This window comes from Zootoca vivipara, chromosome 15, assembly GCF_965207765.1.
Source record: "Zootoca vivipara chromosome 15, rZooViv2.hap1.1, whole genome shotgun sequence".
Classification (NCBI taxonomy): domain Eukaryota; kingdom Metazoa; phylum Chordata; class Lepidosauria; order Squamata; family Lacertidae; genus Zootoca; species Zootoca vivipara.
This window is the reverse complement of record NC_142598.1, coordinates 24,071,702-24,092,429: the sequence shown is the minus strand read 5'-3', so window position 1 is coordinate 24,092,429 and position 20,728 is coordinate 24,071,702. Positions and strand designations below refer to the sequence as shown.

The 20,728-nt window shown below is 42.2% G+C and overlaps 1 protein-coding gene across 9 annotated transcripts in view; it reads left to right on the top strand.

The window, feature by feature from the left end:
* The first annotated feature begins 2,767 nt into the window (after window positions 1-2,767).
* The window catches only part of NRG1 (neuregulin 1), a 183,759-nt gene continuing 165,798 nt past the window's right edge, over window positions 2,768-20,728 (top strand). For all 9 annotated transcript variants that reach the window (XM_088658487.1, XM_088658485.1, XM_088658486.1 and 6 more), the window contains exon 1: window positions 2,768-3,428. In XM_088658487.1, coding sequence (XP_088514613.1) covers window positions 3,281-3,428 — 148 coding nt within the window. In that variant the 5' untranslated portion in view covers window positions 2,768-3,280. The remainder of the gene's footprint in view (window positions 3,429-20,728) is intronic.

The following is a 20,728-nucleotide window of genomic DNA, read 5'->3' as shown; positions in this document are numbered from 1 at the left end:
CACACACACACACACACACACACACACACACACAAAAGCTAAACAACTTAATTTCTTAATTTTGGCTTTAAAAGGGGGGGTCGTCTTATACATGGGGGGCATCTTATACATGGAAAATATGGTATATTTCTTTCTAGACAGGTAACTGGATTAGTCTGCTACAACAAAAACAACTGAGTCCTGTGTCACCTTAAAAATCAACAAATTTTGTATGGCATGAACTTCCATGAACTAGAAACAGTTCATCTATTAATCTTAACACACACACACACACACACACACACACACACACACTGTGCCCTATGTGTGAAAAGTATGAGAAACATGAGTCCAAGTACTAAAAGATAAAGTCACTCTAACTTCTTACACATCTTGATTAAAAACGACAACACTTCACTGTAAATGCAAATGAAGTTCCATGTTAAAGCATGCAACACTCCTAGTTCAGGTACTACTATTATTCTATCTCACCTAAGTCTGGTGTTCATATTTTGTATTGGTTGTAGTTGTTTTTAAGTATTTTATTTTGTAGTTGTAAATAGTATGGTTGTGAGCTTTTTAAAGCCAGCTAGAGAAGTGTAACAATGGGCAGCTATGCAAATTTCATAAATAAATACATTAAATTAAATTACCGGGATAGATTGATCCACGAAACAGCTCTGTATAGGACTGTTTTATAAATAATTTTAATCAATAGAATGGTTCTATGAATGAGGCTCAGGATCTTTTCAGAGTATGGTATTTTCCCCAAAAGAAGGCCTTTTTTTCTCCTGTGCTTTATTCATGTTAGACCAGGCTTCCTCACACTCAGCCCTCCAGATGTTTTTGGCCTACAACTCCCATGATCTCTAGCTAGCAGGACCAGTGGTCAGGGATGATGGGAATTGTAGCCTCAAAACATCTGGAGGGCCAAGGTTGAGGAAGCCTGTGTTAGACACAGCAAGTGGTATACCATCCTAATACAGTAGAAAAGGACAGAGATAACCTTGCTGCAGTTCCCTCCTCCTCAATCCTCAGTAATGTGTGCTGAAATTGATGTGTTGAAGTGGGGTGGGGGTGGGGAAATATAGAGTAAAGCTAGCTTTCAGTGCTTAGGAATTCAAAATGGAACAAGAGCAGTGGAAAGGACATATTAAACGCCTTGCAGTGTTGCGTAGGTAGGTTACTGTGAGAACATCAAAACTTATGAAACAGTTATACTTGCTGGAGCAATTCTGTCATCAATAAAGGTGTACACCCGCATGCATCATTACTAGGATTGCACTTTAAAACTGAAATTCTAGAGATAGGAAGTACCATAAGTATCCCCATTTTGGTTCAGGATGAAATCCACCGGGGGGGGGGGGACAACACTTTTCTGCCCCCCCCAGTATGCCCAAAGAAACCATGATGTCACAAAATGGTGCATTCTGGAGAGTTTTTTAAGCATGACTGCTAATCCACAGGTTCCAAAGCTCCCTTGTAACACCCACGAAATTGGCACAATTTTATGCAAGAGAGGGTGGGGAAAGGAAATTCTACTAAATGCATGGAAATTTCCATGCTGGGGAGAGAGATAAAGGATGGGCGAAGATGATGCTGTGTTTAGAGCAATACAAGTTTTTCTAAGTACTAAAAGTGATTTATGTGCCCTACAACAACCCTGTTGCTCAATATTGCTATCCTCACATGGCAATCCGCACTCACATAGAGAACCTCGCACGATATAGTAGTCCACCAAGGGTAGTTTGTGGTTAAGAAGGTGAACTTTTGAAACAAAAGCATTATCTGATTCACAGCTCACAAAAATCTCCAGTTTACACTGGGAAGTGTAATATTGTTACTTACTCTAATTCTGTTTGCTGATTGAGGCTTGTTCTAAATAAAATCATGTGATTTGCTGCCTTAGCCAAAAGGCAATAGTAGGTGCAGGTCTTCTGGCCTTATCCAGTTAGGCCTCTAAGATTTCCCGTAAAAGACCAGGCTAGATGAAGCAACCCTTCTGTGTCTTTAAATTTTGGTCAAGGGCAGAGAAGAGAACTGGACAGCCCTACTGTGCAATTAGAGGGTGTTCAAACCCTTTCCAGCTCCGCTATTATACCAACACTTTTCCACTTATCCCTGGGGCAGGACAGGGGTGCCAACTTAAATAAACTATTGGGGGGAGGGCAGTCAAGTCCCACCCCACATAATCAATCACACGATGTGGTGTGCGCACAACATTTGAATGGCAATTCCTATCAACTTGGGGGCAGGGACAGCCCCCTCAAATATTTTATTAGGAGGGGACGAAGGGCACAGAAAGCTAGGTGACAGTGGCCATCCTCACACTCTTCTCTCTAGCAATGCCCAAGGGTAATATTTTATTTCGAATGGAGAAGCGTTCCCCTGCATTCCGACGTGATGCAGCCGAGACACGGGTCTAGTATGGGGTGGGCTGGGAGAGAGAGAGAGAACTTGGCCCCTGTCCTGTTAGGTTGTACTAGTTTTTTGTTTGCTTACTCCAGAGTGGGGTTTTTTTGGGGGGAGGGGGGTAGAAAGAGAAGAAGAGACCCTGGCTGAAAAGTAGAACCCCCCCCCATCACTGGTTTAAGAACTGCCTTATCCAGCTGCAACTGAAACCACAAGGTGTTTCCCTCGGCACCAGCTGGACCGCGTTTAATGTCAAGCCCTGCCCGGCGTCGCTTTCCAGGCGCAGCTGAGGCGACCTCTGCCGGGCTCTGCCTGCCTCGGGAAGAGCCGCCCGCCGCCGCCGCCGCTCCTCCCCGCCCGCCCACATTCCCACACCCTCCTTGCCCCCAGGGGCTGGACGAGGCTCCTCCTGTCCCCGGCAAGCGGTGCTTGCTTGCGTGCGTGTGGGTGCCTGGGGCGGGCAGAAAGGAATCCCCCCCACGCAACTTTTCCTTCCTCCTTTGCACTCACTCGCTCCCCCTCCAAAAAAAAAGAAAAACCCAAAACGCGGAGGGGGGGGGGAGTTTGAAACCAAGCAAGAACTCCTTGCCCCGAGTTTCCTCTCTCACAGGCTGCAGTCAGAGGGATGGAAGCCAGGGCAGCAGCAGAGTGAGAGCCGCCGAGGCAGCTGCGTGTGTGCGCGCAAAGAGGAGCGGAGGAAAGCGCGGGGGGCTCAACCACCCCCGAAGCGAAAGCGGAGAATAGCCGAGAGAGAGAGAGAGAGAGAGAGAGGAAACTTCTTCTCGCTTTGCCCCGCCGCTCTCGACTGGAGGATCGCTCGCTCCGTCCGCGCGCCGTTGCCACAGAGGAGCGAAGGTTGCGAGGCGCAGCAGCAGCAGCAGCGCTGGATATGAGCGAGTCGCGCCGCCGGGCAGCGGGGAAGGAGCGCGGGGCCGCCACCGCCTCGCCTCCGCTCGAGGGTCCCGCGAAGAAGCGGAGAGGCAAGGGCAAAGGGGGCGCCGGCCGGAGAGGCGCTGCTCGCGAGGAAAGCGGGCCAGGTACGTCTTTCATGGAGGCGAGAGATAGAAGGAGAGGTGAAGGTGCCTGGCTGGGCTGGGTTTGAGCACACAGGTGGCGGCGGCGGCGGCGGCGGCGGCGAGGGGTAGCTGCTCCGTCGCGGGGGGGGGGGGCTCTGAGGGCTGAGCCGCACGTTAACTTTCTATCTCCCCCCCCCAAAAAAAAACTTTTTTCCTTCCTACTCCACAAGCCCCTCTGGGGGGAAGAAGGCGAGAGAGCTTCTGTTCACAACTTTTTGGGGAAGCCGGTGCTCTCCCCCCCCCCGTGAGCGTCCCCACACTCTCCTTCGGCCTCTTCCTTTCTACCAACGTTGCTGGGTCTGTGGAGATATCGGTTCCTCCAGTCATAGCCCGCCTGCAGCGGCGCGCCTATGGAGCCCCTAAGCCAGGTGCTCGTCCAGGTGGCAAAATAAACCAGGCGGCGCGAGGTTATTATCCTCGCCACTTGGCAGGATAAATGCAGGCGAGTAGCTTTAGGGAGCTGCTGCACGGATCCCTTAGGAAGGAGTCGGCTGTGATAAGGGGTGATGTGTATTTACCCTTTGATACTAATACTCTTTTTCCTCTTGGATTGAGGGATCATGTCTGAACAAGTCTGGTTCTCATCTCCCCACCCCCACAGCCTAGCCTTCCTGCGTACCTTTTAAGCCACCAGCCCTAAAGTAACTTGCTAGGGAGCAAGCCACGTTGCACCCAGCAGAACTTTTTATCATGCATCCTAAGGATTGCGCAGCGCAGCCAGGGAACGTATTCTTCCCCTTCAGCATCTTTCAAGTATCTGGTGTGTAACACCTAGTGTGGTTACCTGACTTGGATGCATTGCCACAATCCCACAATGTTCTCTAGCCTCCATTCTGTATTCACAAAGTGATAAAAAGTATTAATGGATCGCATTTGTTACCTGCCCTTTCCCCTTAGGAGCTCAGGGCAGCCTATTTGAGATGATCTCACTTTGTTCTCTTAGCCCCATGAGGTAGATGGTGACATGGCCAGGCTTACCTGTGCGGCATAACTCAATGTGGGATCTGCCTAAATCCTATTCGAAGGAGATCCTTTGAAATTAATGGACTAACAAGTCCAGTTACTTCATTTGATTAGGTTGTGACTCTTTTAGGTCCATTGATTTCAGCAGGTCTGCTCTGAGTATGACCTAGTGTGATCCCATCTTTAAGGATTTTGACTCGGGCCTTCCATATTCAACAGCTTTTACTCTGCCACTCTTGACTTTTCTCCAGTTTTTATATATTTCTCTGGATGAAGTAGGAAGAGTCTGTGATTACGCATGCAGAACCACAGGTAGCAGCTCCAATTTAATTAGCACAGAGTTACGGAAAGGTGTGGATTGTGTGCATGTGGTGTTACGCCAGTTGCTGTGGGCACAAAGTGGATATTGCCATATCAATGCAAGCTTTTTGTTGAAGTTTGGACTCTAATAACTGGATGGATGTGGAACAAGAGGTCCACATTCTTAAGAACTGATGAATTAACAACCACCAGCACTGCCTCTCTTATGCCCATTATATCTATAAATACTTTGCTAGTGGCATATAAATTTTACATTAAAAACTGGGCTAGAGCAAATGCTACACTGCTGGGACTCTTCCAGAAATAGTTCTAGCTGCACAACACCTGTACTGTGCTACTGAAAACACTGGTAAGAGTCAGCAGTCTTCTATTCAAGAAAATACATGGTTTTGTGAGAATACAGTATCTCCCAAGTCAACAGACACCATAGTAGACAATAACACGCCGGGGGGGGGGGGGGACGACGACACACCAGCTGAAACATTTACTTGAAAGTTCGTCCCATTAATTCCAATGGTTTTACTTCAAGCAAGTGTGTTTGGGGTTGCAGCCAAAGTATATTTCATCATTTCCACCGAGATGCAAAATCAGTAAAGTGATCCTCAATTGATTTTACTTCTGTGTGACTTTAAACCTTGAAAAGTCATAACTCCAACATAATTTTGCAGCACGGTCCCTTGAGTTCAGCGAGGCTCCTCCCAGGATTGTAGCATTAGTCTGATAGAGAGAGCTGGTGGCGTAGTTAAGCATGTGAGCAGGGAAGTCCTTGTTTGAAATCTCACCTCAAACTCCTGGTAGCCTTGGGGAAGCAATATTCTCTCAGCCTCAGCACTGCAATTACAGTACAGTATGGAGATAATACGGACCTATCATGCAGGACTGAAATGATTTAAGTTAAGCACTTTGAACGTTTGAAATGTGGCAACTAAATGCTAAATACTATTTTTTATATTTTGGGTATTGTATTTCCCAAGACCAAAAACAGCAGTTGCCCTTTCACTTGGTTTATTCTTAATTTTTTCAGGCTCACAGATGTGGATTCCAAAATATGTTAACTTAAGGAAGTTCATCTGACCCCTCCTTCACCCTCCAGTCCCCTAAAAAGTCTCTTTTGGGGGGGGGGCTTCCAGAGCAATGCAGGAAGAGGAGGCTGCTGGGTGGCAGGAAGAGATGGGAACTTTCCATCCATGAGCTTCTTAGGAGTTTTGCCACAGTGTGACTTAAAATCTTATTGTGTGACAGCCCAGTCCTGTGAACATTTACTCAAAAATAAGGCAAACTCTGCTCAGTGTAGGTAAGCAGTGTTTCTGTCAGCAGACAATGGAGTTTAAAAGTCACACAATGTCAATCTCCAACGTACTGGAAGTTTGATAGGAACCGTATCAATATGAAAAACTGTTTAATTGTTGTGGTCCAAAGCTTTAAAACTTACAAGGCTGGGGAAACTTAATGATAGAAAGTAAAGCTACACAAGGAGCTGCCTTTTAATTTAGAAAATCATAGATTTGCTCATAAATCCAAGCCCCTTTTTAGGCGTTCATCTTATGGTTAACACCAACGCATAAACAGAGAGTCGGGTTGTACTGAGTAGCCCCTTCCACTGGTGTATGTGTAATAGGCTAAACATCTGGAGTGAGATACTTTGGTGTCTACAAACTGCCATGTGATCTGGAATCCCAACTGCTTAGGTTCCAGATTGTATAGAAGCTTGTTTAGGAGAAAGCTACTACTCACTTCAGTCACTTGGACACAGAAACACCCAGAGGAAGGTCTAAGGCAGGGTGGTCCAACATGTGGCCTTTTTTTGGCAGCCCTTGGCAACATTTGACAACCCCCTCCCAGCCCTTGTGCTGCCTTCCCAAAGCCGGGTGAGCAAGGCACTAGTCTTGGGGAAAGAGGCATGTGGACTTCCTAAAGCCTAGTTAGCATTTTCCTAGCTTTGGGAAGGAAGCGGAGGCACTCTAGGCCCCTGCGAGGAGCCTTGCACCTCCTTCCCCAAGCCTTGCGCCTAGCTTTGGGAAGGAGGTGCAAGGGCTGGGTTGTGTGTCCAATTTTGGCCTAATCCCCCCCCTCCAGCATTACAAAGCAGTGTGCAGCTGGTGGGTTCTGTGTCCAAGTACTCTTGCAGTCCACTTGATATGAAAACTTGGACCACTCTGGTCTAAGCAGTACAGCCCTACTTCTTGCTTGTGTATTGGTGTTAACCTTTAGTAGCATGGCCAAGTAGGTTCATGTCTCCAACACTCATAACTGAAAAACTTTGAACTGGCAGTTTCTTGTCAAATAATGAAGGAGATAGATTAGATATGGATATAGATATAGATATAGATATAGATATAGATATAGATATATAGATGGCTTTCGTTGTGCTCTGTTTAATGTAAATCCTAAATTGGTGGACTTCAGTGCATTTTGAGGTGTTTCAAGACAGACTGCCAGTAGGACCAAGCTGTTTATATTAATGCCAGTAAGAATATGTAAATATTATGCCAATAGATGGTCACTATAGAGGACCTTGGGGAACACTTCTAGATAAGGAACAATTTTTAATGGTTACAGGTAGGTAGCCGTGTTGGTCTGGATCGAAGTATCTGAAGAAGTGTGCATGCACACGAAAGCTCATACCAAAATAAAAACTTAGTTGGTCTTTAAGGTGCTACTGAAGGAATTTTTTTATTTAATTTTTAATGGTGTTTTCTGTGTAGGAACAGCTTTGCAAGATAAAGTTGTAAAATACTGCCCTCCCCTGTTGTTTTCTCAAACTGTGTTAATATAACAATGCCAACATTTCAGAAGCCAATATGCCATTGTACTAGACAGTAAGCAAATCCATGGGGACAAGTAGATTTGATCCTGAACCTAGTATACACATATAATATTGTTTGTTTTGATGAAACAGTATATTACTAAATACTTATTTATATTAAACAGAGGCGGGAGAGATGTCACTCTTTTGCCTTTAGCAGCTTTTAAGTTGTAAGCTGAAAATAATTTCAGATAGTATTTTTTATTATTATTCTTACGTTTCATGATATCATTTTCAGGTGACGGCAACGTATACTGCTGCTAAGTAATGAAATCTATGGAAATAAAGTTCTGAAGTGAGCAAGCTTATTTAGAACAGCAGTTTATATATACTCTGTGTTTTTAAGAAGTGCAAGGCAATGGAGAATTAACCATTAAGAAAATAGAGTGGGTTATTAAAAAGGATACAGTATTGTATGTATGGAAGGAGGGACCATCATACAAGGATGGGACCATCATACTTATCTTCAATAGGTTGAAAACCACAGTGTAAAAACCTTTAAAACTAAAAAAAGATACACAATTGAGATTAAACAATCAGACAGTAGAAAAATTCAGCAATGTAGCATTTTATCAATCTAAAGAAATAACTCCAACTAAAATAACTAAAAAAGTAATTCAGGTTTAAGCCTCCATCATTTGGAAGTAAGTCCTGATTTTAGTGTTGGTTTGAGGTCAATAGCGTGCAAGAAACTAATGAGGCAGTTCTAAACCCTTGCTGTTACAGCAAAAGAACAACAAACAAGCTGTAAATTCTTGACAATGCTTATAAAATCTTTGTTAGTCACAGATAAACAGTTCAGCTTAGATACCTTGAGACTACAAGGCAGTGCAATAGTTTGAGGATAGGATATTTTGTATTGGAACATCACTCCAAATTTATCTGAATGCTAATGTTACCCAAGAAGATGATCTATTTTGAATTGATAGTTCTGAAGGGAGGTGGGTTTTAGCTTGTGGTTATTCATCTTTGGACATGACATGGCATGCTCAGATGGTTGGGTGCATGCAAGCTTCGCCATAAAGTATACCTAGAACATTGTCATATAATGTAATATATTCAAGTAGGAAGGAGACTTGTCCCTCTTTCTACATGTAATTTTAATTGATCTACAGCTACAGTATTTCTAAACAATGTACACATTTTCATTTATATAAATAAGGGAGCATTAAAAGTTCATATAAGCAAAAGAGACTAACAAACTCATCTAGTTATCCCTGAATACAGTTGTGCTTTTGCTGTCTTCCAGAACTAAGTAGGGCATCTCATATGTACATACAGAGTAGTTCACAGGATCACACCCATTCAAAATACAAAAGAATTAAATACTTTTTCTAAGCAACTGAAAGCCAATGACTTGTGCCAAGTTGCAACATTTGCTCAGTTTTATGTACTAGCATGGTCAAGTGTACTCAAACGCTAAACTTAGTATTAAAAAAACAAACACCAAAAGCCTATGCCTGTTTTAACTATAATCATATTTCTTTCCTTTTGAGGGAGAGGGAAAGATTAAGTATCATTAAATATGACACTCCAACTGCACTGCCTGATATTCCAATAAAACCGAAGAGGGGGAATCTGACATAGCAGGTGAAAGAGCAGACTATGTTGCAGGGGCCTAGTATGAAAGAATACTTTGAAAACATTGCATTTGAAGTTGGATACCTGCTGTATCCATCTGGGCATATAATGTGTCTGATAGATGCTGTAATCCCGACAATCCATTTATGCATGCACAAAACACTCCGCACATGCATAAGAATATTTTTCTTCCTTGTTTGACCCAAGACCCCCACCTCCCACTCATGTAAATGTTGCAAGGACTTCACAGTGCTACTAAATTGGAGGGAATATGTTCTATCAGGAAAAAGGGAACTTGCTCCACACATGGCCTTTCTTGGGCCACAGCCATTCCTAGTTAGCATGCAAGTCCTCTTTTCCTTTAGCTTGTCCTGTTCTTCTGTGCTTAGAGGATTTCCTTAAAATTGTAGCCATCAGCTTCTGTATTCCTCTTGCCTGTTGTTTCCTTATGATTCCTGGCTCTCTACCCAAGATGAAATGTAATAGTTGTGTGGAGGTGACACACTTTTGATTCTGCCAAGAGTTATAGGAATTACTGAAAACACATATATCCCAGGATATTCAGGTAAACAGAGATTTCATTTGCCATCTCAAATTATTAAACCTCTTCAGGCATTCTGGAAATACAGTGGTACCTCGGGTTGCGGATCCAATCCGTTCCAGGGTGCCGTTCGCACCCTGAAAAGTCTGCAACCCGAGCGGTGATAGAGCGCATGCGTGAAAGTGTGATAGAGCGCTTCAGCGCATGCGCGCGTGGCGGAACCCAGAAGCAAACACTTCCAGGTCCGCCACGTTTGTATCCTGAAAGAACGCAACCCGCAGCGGATGCAACCCGAGGTATGACTGTATATCATGTGAGAAGGATGTGTGTGCTAGGTGCAATGCTATCTCCTATCTCTAACCCTCTCTATGAGTTGGAAGATGACCGTATGAAATGGGAAGCCCACTTCTGTTTGTGTAGGGCTCCCCATGTGATGTTCTGCACCATGTGGGGAGCTGCCACAAATACAGGAGGCATCTTGCTTCCACTGGGACAAGGGTGGAGCCAGCATACCTTTAGCATTGTGTGTTTCTATTTGTAGGGTTGTCATATGTCCGGAATATTCTGGACACAGCCAGTATTCGGCCCTCGTAAAAAGCTCAACAACTTTTGTGTCTGGGTTTTCACTTTTGAAATATGGCAGCCCTACTGTTTGTGCCATTATCTGCTGTATTCCAAGTTATTTCAGTGACACAGATATAAGGGGTGGGATTCAACTGAGTTGTTGCATGAGTGGAACAAGGTCCATTAATTCAGTGGGACTGCCCCTCTCACTCACGCTTTCAAACCCCTGGGACCCCTTTATTTTGTGGTTTGGGGAACAGGTTTAGGGAGCATGTGTGGAGTGGAGAAGGAGGAAAGTTTCATTGCAAAAGAGGACCTTGTTCCATACATGCATGCTCTACTTGTCCACCTAAGTTATTTAAACTCATTTCTTAAAAATAAAGCTTTATTTAGACAATTAGGGGGGGAAAGCCACTTTAAAAATTGCAGATTATACATAGATTTTCTTACTCTGTTCCGTGGTGAGATCCTTTTGGAATATGGATTAATAAAGGCATTCAATTATTTATCGGTGGCTTCCAAGCTATCATGCAGACACTCCCAAGGAGTAAAATGTGTGTTGAAGAAGACTTGAGTTCCACACAGCTCTCTCTACAGCTGACCGAGCGGAGAGACTAGTCATGTGAATCCATCCATAAAACGTCTATAAAAAATTAACTTATGAATCAAAGTTGGTGGTTAATAAAAACCATTTTTGTAGTCCTTGGAATTGTTTGGTCATTTTACGTAACAGGTACTAGGTAAGGGGCACTATCTCAGGTTCAGTGGAGCCTGAGTTTCATTGAAATCAGTGAGACATGGCATAATGCTGTACATATGTCACTGTTTGAGTAAGTTTGCGCTTAACTTTTCCTTCATATATGAGATTATATGATAGTATAGGGCACATTTCAAATATTCGATGTAATATTTCTAGGGCCATTTGCAAAGGCAGAGATATTTAGTGTGGATGTCAGCAGCCACCACTTCCAGACTGAAGTTTTCTTCTTTCTTCCCCTGCTAAGCTACTCAGTTAGGGAGCGGTGGCACGTTGGAAGTGATTCTGTGTTACAGCAGTTCCTTTATGTAGCTCGATACCGTATGGAAGGGACGTTCTCCATTGCTCCACCTGTTCATTCAACACAGTGCAAAGAGTGGATAATCTGTGTACCTCTTCCCATTTCTGTCATAGTACTAACAATTTAGGAAGAATGTAAAACCATGAAGGCACCCCATTAACTTTCTCATTCCCTAGAAGTCTTTTGTGGGCCTTAACACATATTGTGTTAGTTTCCCCCTTTCTTTTTTGTTGACTTCTTCCAGACAATGGATGACCCACCTAGCTACTTACTTGAAAAAGTTTCAAACCTACCCATCCCCTCAAAGAGGTTCAAGATAAGACCTTATGCTCTAATCAAGTTGGATATCAATTTTGTCCACTATTACTAGAGACCCACATATTTTCTGTGAGTCTTTCTATATCGAAGTGAATGTTCAGGTTCTCAGGACGGTCAGTGGTTTGAATCCCTGTGACGGGGTGAGCTCTCGTTGCTCGGTCCCAGCTCCTGTCCACCTAGCAGTTTGAAAGCACGTCAAAGTGCAAGTAGATAAATAGGTACCACTACAGTGGGAAGGTAAACGGTGTTTCCGTGCACTGCTCTGGTTTGCCAGAAGCGGCTTAGTCATGCTGGCTACATGGCCAGTAAAGCAAGGTGAGCGCCACAGTCCCAGAGTTGTCCGCGACTGGACCTAACGGTCAGGGATACCTTTACCTTTACAAAACATTGTTACACTAGGTGTGATCCCTAAGATACAGCTCTGACTTTGTGAGGCAACAGCTCCTTTCTTACAGAGAATATGCATGCATGGTCCACAGTAGTCCAGAGGGGGAGAAAAACCAACTTGTAAGCACTTTTCTGAATTGGCAGTAGTACATTGAAATAAATGTCAGACTTTAATGTGAGGAAATGTGGAAGCAGGGTTTGTTGCTGTGTTTTATTTGTTGCTAATACTTCTCTTGCCCTCAAATGTTCTTGAACAAATGGATTTAGCTTGGCTTGTTCTTAAATCTGGAAAAAATTGTGTGTCCATTCAGTGGGACATATTAGCACTTGTAAGTACAGGTGGCGGAAAAACTGAGAGGCTTGGAACTGCAAATCATTTGACTCCTTCTCTCCAAATGATATCATCAAACTGTTATTCTAACCAAGTTTGTAAATAAGCTCAACAGTTTTGCTGGGTATCTTTGAACTTCAGTAGAGCACCCAGTATAGACAGTTGAGATTCATCACAATGACTGGTTCTATAACTGTGTATGCTAGATTTATGTAGGTGCAGAATTTCATATATGCTGCAGTTCTGTACGTGTATATCTCACAACAAGACCCTTTGAATTCTGAGCAGATATGTATAGGGTTACACTGTAACTCTTTCAAATTTTTAGGCTCAAGGAGAGGGTATACCAAATCATTTGCTAAGAAAAAGCAGCCTATTGAAATGACAAATACACTTAAACCTATAAACATAGTTCAGTGTTTTCTACTTGAACCACAAATAAAACTTAGTAAAGAGGTTCTTATAATACGCAAAAGTTGATGTAATTTACTCCAGATAGTAGTAAATCTGATCTAAATATACAGGTTGTGAGGAGAGAGTAGAATCCCGTGAGGTAGGCAATACTTTATATAGACTTTATGGGAAACGCTTGCAACCAAATCAGCTCCATGTGTACTGATTTCTACTTTGCATTCAGTCTCTGTGTTGGACAAATTTGTCTCCATGCTATTCACGCTCCATGCTGATACCAGGCTTGTACAGCAACCCATAGAGTGCAAATCACAGGTGTACGGCGGTCTTAGAAGCCCCTGTTCCATTAATATTTATCACTTTTATTCATGTAGAAGTATTTAAGCTTAATGGAAATTACAAGTAGATTTGTTCATAGTAGGGACCCAAGTGCTTATCAGACTTGGACTGTACATAACACAGTTTTTCCTTCTGTCTGGTATAAGTCCAAGGTAACTCCAGTGATTCATCATATGCATGTGGTTTGCATTTCCTTGAAACCAGTGAATACTCCTTGACCACCAAGTGTGTTATAATATTTCCATTATAAATACAGTTCAGGGGGGGGGAATATGAAGTGAGAGGGTTTAGAAAAAAAGAGGAAAGGATTGTAAAAGGACAAGGGCATATCTGGAATCATAAGTTGAGGTTGTAGGAATGCCAGCAACTAATCACCAAGTAGCAAAGCATCCTCGTGTCTATCAGCATAAGACAGAACATAAGTGCATTATGAACAATTCCTCTCCAGGGTATGACTATGCAGTCAAGTGCGCTTTGTCAAATCCCTACATTGAATATCTGCCCACTTGTGGGATCACAGTAAAGTTTACTTCACTATACAGTGGTACCTCGGGTTACGAACTTAATTCATTCCGGAGGTCCGTTCTTAACCTGAAACTGTTCTTAACCTGAGGTACCACTTTAGCTAATGGGGCCTCCTTCTGCTGTCACGCTGACACTGCACGATTTCTGTTCTCATCCTGAAGCAAAGTTCTTAACCCGAGGTACTATTTCTGGGTTAGCGGAGTCTGTAACCTGAAGCGTCTGTAACCTGAACTGTCTGTAACCTGAGGGTACCACTGTAGTCTGAATGATCCAGGTTCTCCGTATAATTGTATTATTTATATGATGAACTTACAATTAGCCACTGTGCCTCCTGAATCTTCAAATATGAGGTCTGAAGTCTGAAGATGGCTGGAGGGGGTGGGGTGGACTAAAAAATGAATGGTTACCAAAAATGGACATATGGAAAGTGAAAAGATATACTGTGTGTGGTCATGGAGGATGGTCCTATAGATAATTGATAGAAGCTAAGTGGGTGAAAGATTTAATTGCGAACACCACCACCGTCATCATCAACAAAAACTGTTTGCTGACTCCTTAAGAGATGCATTAGACACAGGACATTGGGAAATCTAACTGAATCGTCACTGGCTTATGTACTCAAACCCGCTCAGGCAGTTTCCTGTAACTAAATCAGTAAACTAATGATAAGCAACCGTTGGATCTTCTTTAAATGTTAGAAGAAAGATGTCTCATGTGAGATAATTGCTGAAGAGGCCAACTTACACGATCTGGTAAAGATATGTCTAATGATAACCTCTTTTTGATATTTCTGTTAATATATTACATCAAACTTTAAAACTCAGTTTTAAATCTCTTTACATCTGAGTTGTGGGGGGTTCATTTTACTTGAGCCGAGGGCATTCCTGGGATGGAAAAGTAATGCACACTCCTGTATTATAAACCAGGCTTCCTCAACCTTGGACCTCCAGATGTTTTGAGACTACAATTCCCATCATCCCTGACCACTGGGATCATGGGAGTTGTAGGCCAAAAATATCTGGAGGGCTGAGGCTGAGGAAGCCTGTTATAAACCAATAGATCAGTCATCCCCAAACTTCGGCCCTCCAGATGTTTAGGACTACAATTCCCATCTTCCCTGACCATTGGTCCTGTCAGCTAGGGAACATGGGAGTTGTAGGCCAAAACATCTGGAGGGCCACAGTTTGGGGATGCCTGCAATAGATAGTGGAACTGCTTTTTTCTCCAATCGTATATGAAGCAAGGTACCCAAAGCCATTCTTATTTATTATGGAAATAGTTGCTATAATGGCACTGTCATGGAGTCCTGGAATGCAGGTGGTTGCATTCTGGCCAAATTACCAGCCAGAATGAAGCATCAGTTCTGGCAGTGCTGCTATAGCTGCCTATATATTCATAGCTGCCAAGCTTTCCCTTTTCTCGCGAGGAAGCCTATTCAGCATAAGGGAATTTCCCTTAAAAAAAGGGAGAACTTGGCAGCTATGTATATATTTCTAAGCCAAATTCAAAATTCTGGTTTTAATGTACAGGACCTTGTATGCCTCAGGGCCCAAATACTGCACAGAACACCTCTCCCAACATGAACCTATCCAAACTCTATGTTCATCACCTGAGGCCCTTCTCCACGTGCTCCTTTTTTGAGACATCTAAATGGTGGTAACATGGGAGAGCGCTTTTTCAATTGCCCCCCCCCCTCCAGCTACGGAATGCTCTTCCTAGTAAGCCACCTGGCACTGACTTTAATATATTTCCAGTTCCACGTTAATACACTCTTTCCAGGCATTTGGTGGATTGTGACAAGTTACCCTACTGTTGATATTTTTAATCTGTTGGTGGTTGCATGGTCCTTGAGGTTGTTGTTTTCTTAGTGTATTGGTTGCCATGTGTTTTAACACTGTTTTTATTGTTTCTGGGTCATTTAGCCTTTTTTATTTATTAGTTGACTAATGCAACAAATAAATCAAATTAATAATATAAAATAACTGTAGAAAGTCGAGGGTCTTTAAATCTGTTACATCCAGACCCCAGACTTTATTACTGTCTTTCTTTCTGGGTGCATGTCACAACCAGGCTTGCCTTCTGTTTCACCCCAGTTCGGTATAATATTCTGATCAGGCCTCTATGTGCGTTCCACAGGAAAAAACTTATAAATTGTAGAGCTATGTGCCTTCAGTTGGGAGTTAGCAGTGTGGACTTGAGAGAGCACAGCTAGCTGCTTTTGGCTGGAAGGTAGAGCGTGTTGATTTGCTGACTCAGCAATTGCCTTTTATTTTAGGATTTTCTTCAGCATGTAAGATATGGTTGTGCTTTCTTATTATGCCAGCTAGTTTAGAAATGATTATTTTCTAAGTTTATTTAACTGACTGCAGTTTGTGTTAGGCCAGTAAATCTACTTGTTCAGTTAATTACAAGTGGTGTGGTCTGATCCAAGGCTTCTCTAATTAACGTACTTATGTAAACCTAGCCAATATCCTTTAAGAGTGAATGAGTGCTGACCTCTCTTGGAGAGTTACCGGTTGGTGAGCAGAGATTGGGAACTGACAAAATGATGACTCAATCCACTTGTGTGAGACTTTTTCAGCCCATAGCAATGGAATTGCTGCTGCTCTGTTGGCCTCATTTATTGTTGGTTTAGCCCCAGTCATAAATGTGCGAAAATTAGGCCCTTATTTGGCTCTTCTAGTGACTTCTGGGGTGCCAAGATTAGATGACTCTCCAGGACCCACTGTAGATGCAAACAGGTGAAGGCTGACCATTTACATAGACTATTAAATATAGTCTTAATGTTTTAATGTTATGTTTTTTACCTAAGGTCATAATAAAAAGTTCTTCTACTACTTAAAAATATGAAATAGATAACCAGGGAGGAGGAGGTGATTTTTTTTACAGTTGGTTTTACCATCTTACGTATCTTTATTCATTTCATCAGTTTATGTACAGCTTAACAGCTTGGTATCTAAGCAGTGTACAGTAAGATTACAAGCGATAAAATAAAATCAGTTAAAACATTTACTTAAAATGCTTGCTAAAAAAGGTGTACTAGATGTACTAAAACCTAAAAAAAACCCCTATAATTTACACATGTAGTGCAGCAAAGCAATAATGCCTATAGAATGGCCAGCCAACTATCTTCCACCAAGGGTTCAATGGACAATAAGGCGTTGTTCAGTCTGTGATCTGAATGAAAAGAACATATTTGCACTTGCTAAGCAGTTGCCAATCTCTCTAGCCTTTCCATGATACTTTTCCTTCCTTGTGCTGTTAAATTAATGTTAGAAGGTGGGCTACAGTTGGCTTCTAATATGCCATCTGGAATATAAAAATATGTCAAAGGTGCAGAACTCTAGAAAAATCGGGAGAGCTTTGTCAGGTGTGTGCCTCATTCTGTGTGGCCATATTCTGACTGCTTTATATTCACAATTTAAGACAATAATAGGAACATTATCCTAACGGGCGAGATAGTTACCTCTCTGAGAATGTTAGGCCTTTCAAGTATTGTTTCCACAAAGAAGCAGAGAACGGTGGTTTGTCCTATTGACTTTATCCTTGGCTGCAACCTTGAGCAGGATAATACTTCAAATCATAGAATCACAGTGTTGGAAGGGACCGCAAGGGCCATCTCATTCTTGTGTAAACCAGGATAAAGAGTGAGTAGGTTGCAGGTACAAGATTTAGAACCTTGTTTTCTCTCTTCCAAAGGTCCCCCCCCCACACGCACACTTTTCTGTGACTCAGTAGTGGGCATTTGGAATTAAAAACAAACAAGTCATGATACCATTGGTCTAGTGTAGAGGAAGAGCAACCGTACTCTCAAATAAGATATGGCTAATTGTTGAGGAGAAATAATCTTTTGAAATGAGTGACAAATTAATCTCGGAGGTTTTTTTTCCCCTAGTAAAAATATTTATATGCTCTTGGCATGCCTGCCCTGTTTTGTTTGAGGAGGGAAAATAAAAGCCTTTAACCTGGATGTAACACATGAACGACTTCAAATATGTCATGAAAAGGGTAAAAAACAATTTGATAATTAGTCTTCCCTGAAGCGTTTGAATACAGGCATCGTTTGAGAACTGACTTTACCGCTCAATCTTATTTTGCCTGGAAATGACAAGAGCTACTCTTGGCTACAGCCAATGGAATGCAAATAAAGTGGTAAGGACATACCAGTACTGTTGCAGCCCAGCTCTACAGTCAATAATATTTGTGTACAGAAAGACAGTCCCTGTGCAATAGGCCCAGAAACTATTCTGGACATTGTGCAAATATTGATAGGAGAGAAAGGCAGAGCATATTTTGTGTCTGGTGTAAAAAGTTGAGGTTTGTTAGCTTATGTAAGGTTTTTTTTTTAAAAAAAAAAAGAGATAAAAAGTTGACACTACAAGCTTTTTTTCTTCTTCTGGGAAAATGAAATTCTTACCCCACTCCCACCCCCCAAAATTAGAAGCATCTAATTTTATTTTACAAAAACCTCTAACTCAATAATTTCCAAATAAAGCCAGATTTTTTGGGGTGGGGGTGGACAAAATAAATCCCTGTTACTTGTATTTTTTAAGGTTCAGGGAAAATGTGGCACCCAGTGAGCCTCTTTAAAAAAAATAATTGTGTAATAGTGTGTCTGTGGCAGGTGCTTAACAGTAGACAGTGAGGAACAATACTTTCAGCAGAGTGCTGAGTGTTCTGGAAATGCTATGAATTCTTAGCAAATCAGTGTGCTGTTAACATTCCAAAAGTAACAAGACTGAATGCAACTTTAACAGTACTGATAGTTTATCATGTTCCGTTTTGATACAAGAAAGCAAACCAAGTGTCAATAGTTTATGTGAGTCATTCAGGCAGCACACACAAAAAAAAACCCCTACATGGATGTCAATTATCTGCTTTCATTTAACCCTGAGTTTCTTTCCTCTGCATGCTGCACTGTTGTGGATTTGGTTTGTTTCTGCGTTAAGTATTGTTGCAATGTCACAATGCTGGGATGAATTTGTCCTTTCTTTTATAGTTAATATGAAAGCTGGAGGCACATTCTGCTTGAATGTCTTGCCTGCTGGAGTTGTTTTTGCTTTCAATTCATCTTCTCAGCATTGCATCGGAACGCCTTACTTTATTTTTATCTTCCCTTTTAGTGATGCATGCAGGCTTTGTGTAGAGGGGAGGTTGGTGTCTTTGAGATTGTTTGAAAAGTAGAGATGCTCCTCATATTTAACTTGGACTGTGCATGCCTTGTATCCTTATGAGAACGTTGTGTTTGTAAGTTGTAAGAAACCTTAAAGTAGTCTTCTACGTATGGGACCTGAAAGGGAGTGCCACTTGCTGTGTTAGGCAACGTACAACTTGCTGTATTGGACATTGGTCTTAGTACTAATTATAGATAATATAATCTTTTTCTATTATACCATAACTTCATATGTAAGTTATATGAAAATTAGGGATTATAAATACCTACATCTGCTGCTGCCTGTGGCTAACAGAGAATTTGCTCCAGGTAACCATGTAGGAAAGATTTTAAAATGTTTTTTTTTATTTTACTTCATTAAGAACGTGTTCTTTGAGCAGGTGGGCTAGTAACACTTGTGGGTTTCCTTGCGAAGTTGTACATCACGGTTGGCCTGGTGCCAAACTGGAAAGAGAGTGCCTGTCTCCAAATGATGTGTCACGGATTTTTCTGTCAAGAAAGGAATATGTTTGGTAAAGCTAAAAAGGTAAAGGACCCCGGGATAGTTAGGTCCAGTCAAAGGCGACTATGGGGTTGTGGCACTCATCTCGCTTTCAGGCCAAGGGAGCCGGTGTTTGTCCACAGACAGCTTTCTAGGTCATGTGGCCAGCATGACTAAACCACTTCTGACTACAGCGGTACCCATTTATACCGTATACTTGTACTGGAGTGCTTTCGAACTGCTAGGTTAAGGGACAGAGCAACAGGAGTTCACCTTGTCGCGGGGATTCAAACCGCCAACCTTCTGATCGGCAAGCCCAAGAGGCTCAGTGGTTTAGACCACATCGCCACCTGCATCCCTCTCTTATAGCTTCCTAAGATCTGTCCCACTGCTGCAGTGTCACAAAACATTCAGGACAAACATTTTCAGGCATATAGGGTAGTGCAAATGTGTATCATCTGGATCAATTTGCCTTTTCCTGGTGAAATCTCCTGGTGGAAACAATTCACATAGCATAAAAATGGGGTTGTTGTTGTTTTAAGTAAGATGTCTAGGAAACTAGAATGGCATTTCTCTTATTGCAGTCTGGCTATCACATAATCTTTTAATGTAGCTACTCCCCTGGCACATTTTTCTGGCCACCAGAGGGTGCTCCAGGAGCAGCACATACCAAATGCAACCTTTTATGCGCTTGCTTTTCCTATACTGTACTCATGTGAAATAAGAATTCAAAGGCCAGGCCTTGCATGTTCCACACCTTGTGTCTTAAGATTGTTGGAAGATTTTTAATCCATTCCCAGTCACTAACTGTAATATTTATCCACATAGAGATCTTGGACTACTTTTTCCTTTAAGTCTTGCCTTTTTATACGATAGTCTACTGCCTTTACTTTAGTTCGAAGGGGTTAGGAAATCCTTGTGTATTGTTCTTAATATTGAGAGGGAAACACAATTTGTTTCCTTACTGCAATTGTTATCTGGCAGGCAATAAGGCTTAGTGTGTTGTTTTCAGTTGAAACAATGTTTTTTAAAGTTTTCCTGCCTCCCCTGGTTAAAATTGTGGAGCACATGAAGTTTATAGCTAGCTTAAATACTTAAAACAAAGAAAGAAATGTGTTTAAACCAGTAACCAAGCAGATGGGGAACTCTTAATATGATAAAGTAAGAGTGTAACTGTAGGTTCTTGCAACAGTTGGTATTCTGTAATGTAGGGGTAGTGGAAGAGTCCTTGCTAGTTTCCACATACGCTTTTTAAAACCCATTGTGAACATTTGCTCATTGCATGAGGAAGTGCCTAAGCAAACATTTTAAATCATTAGTGTATACAACTGCAGGATTTTGGTCACATTGCCAGGACATGCCAGGCCTTTCAGATCACTGTGACAGCAAGGAGGCAGCTGTTTTCACTAGACAGCTGTTCTGCTGTAGAGTTAGCCTTGCGTATTTTTCTGGAACCATATAG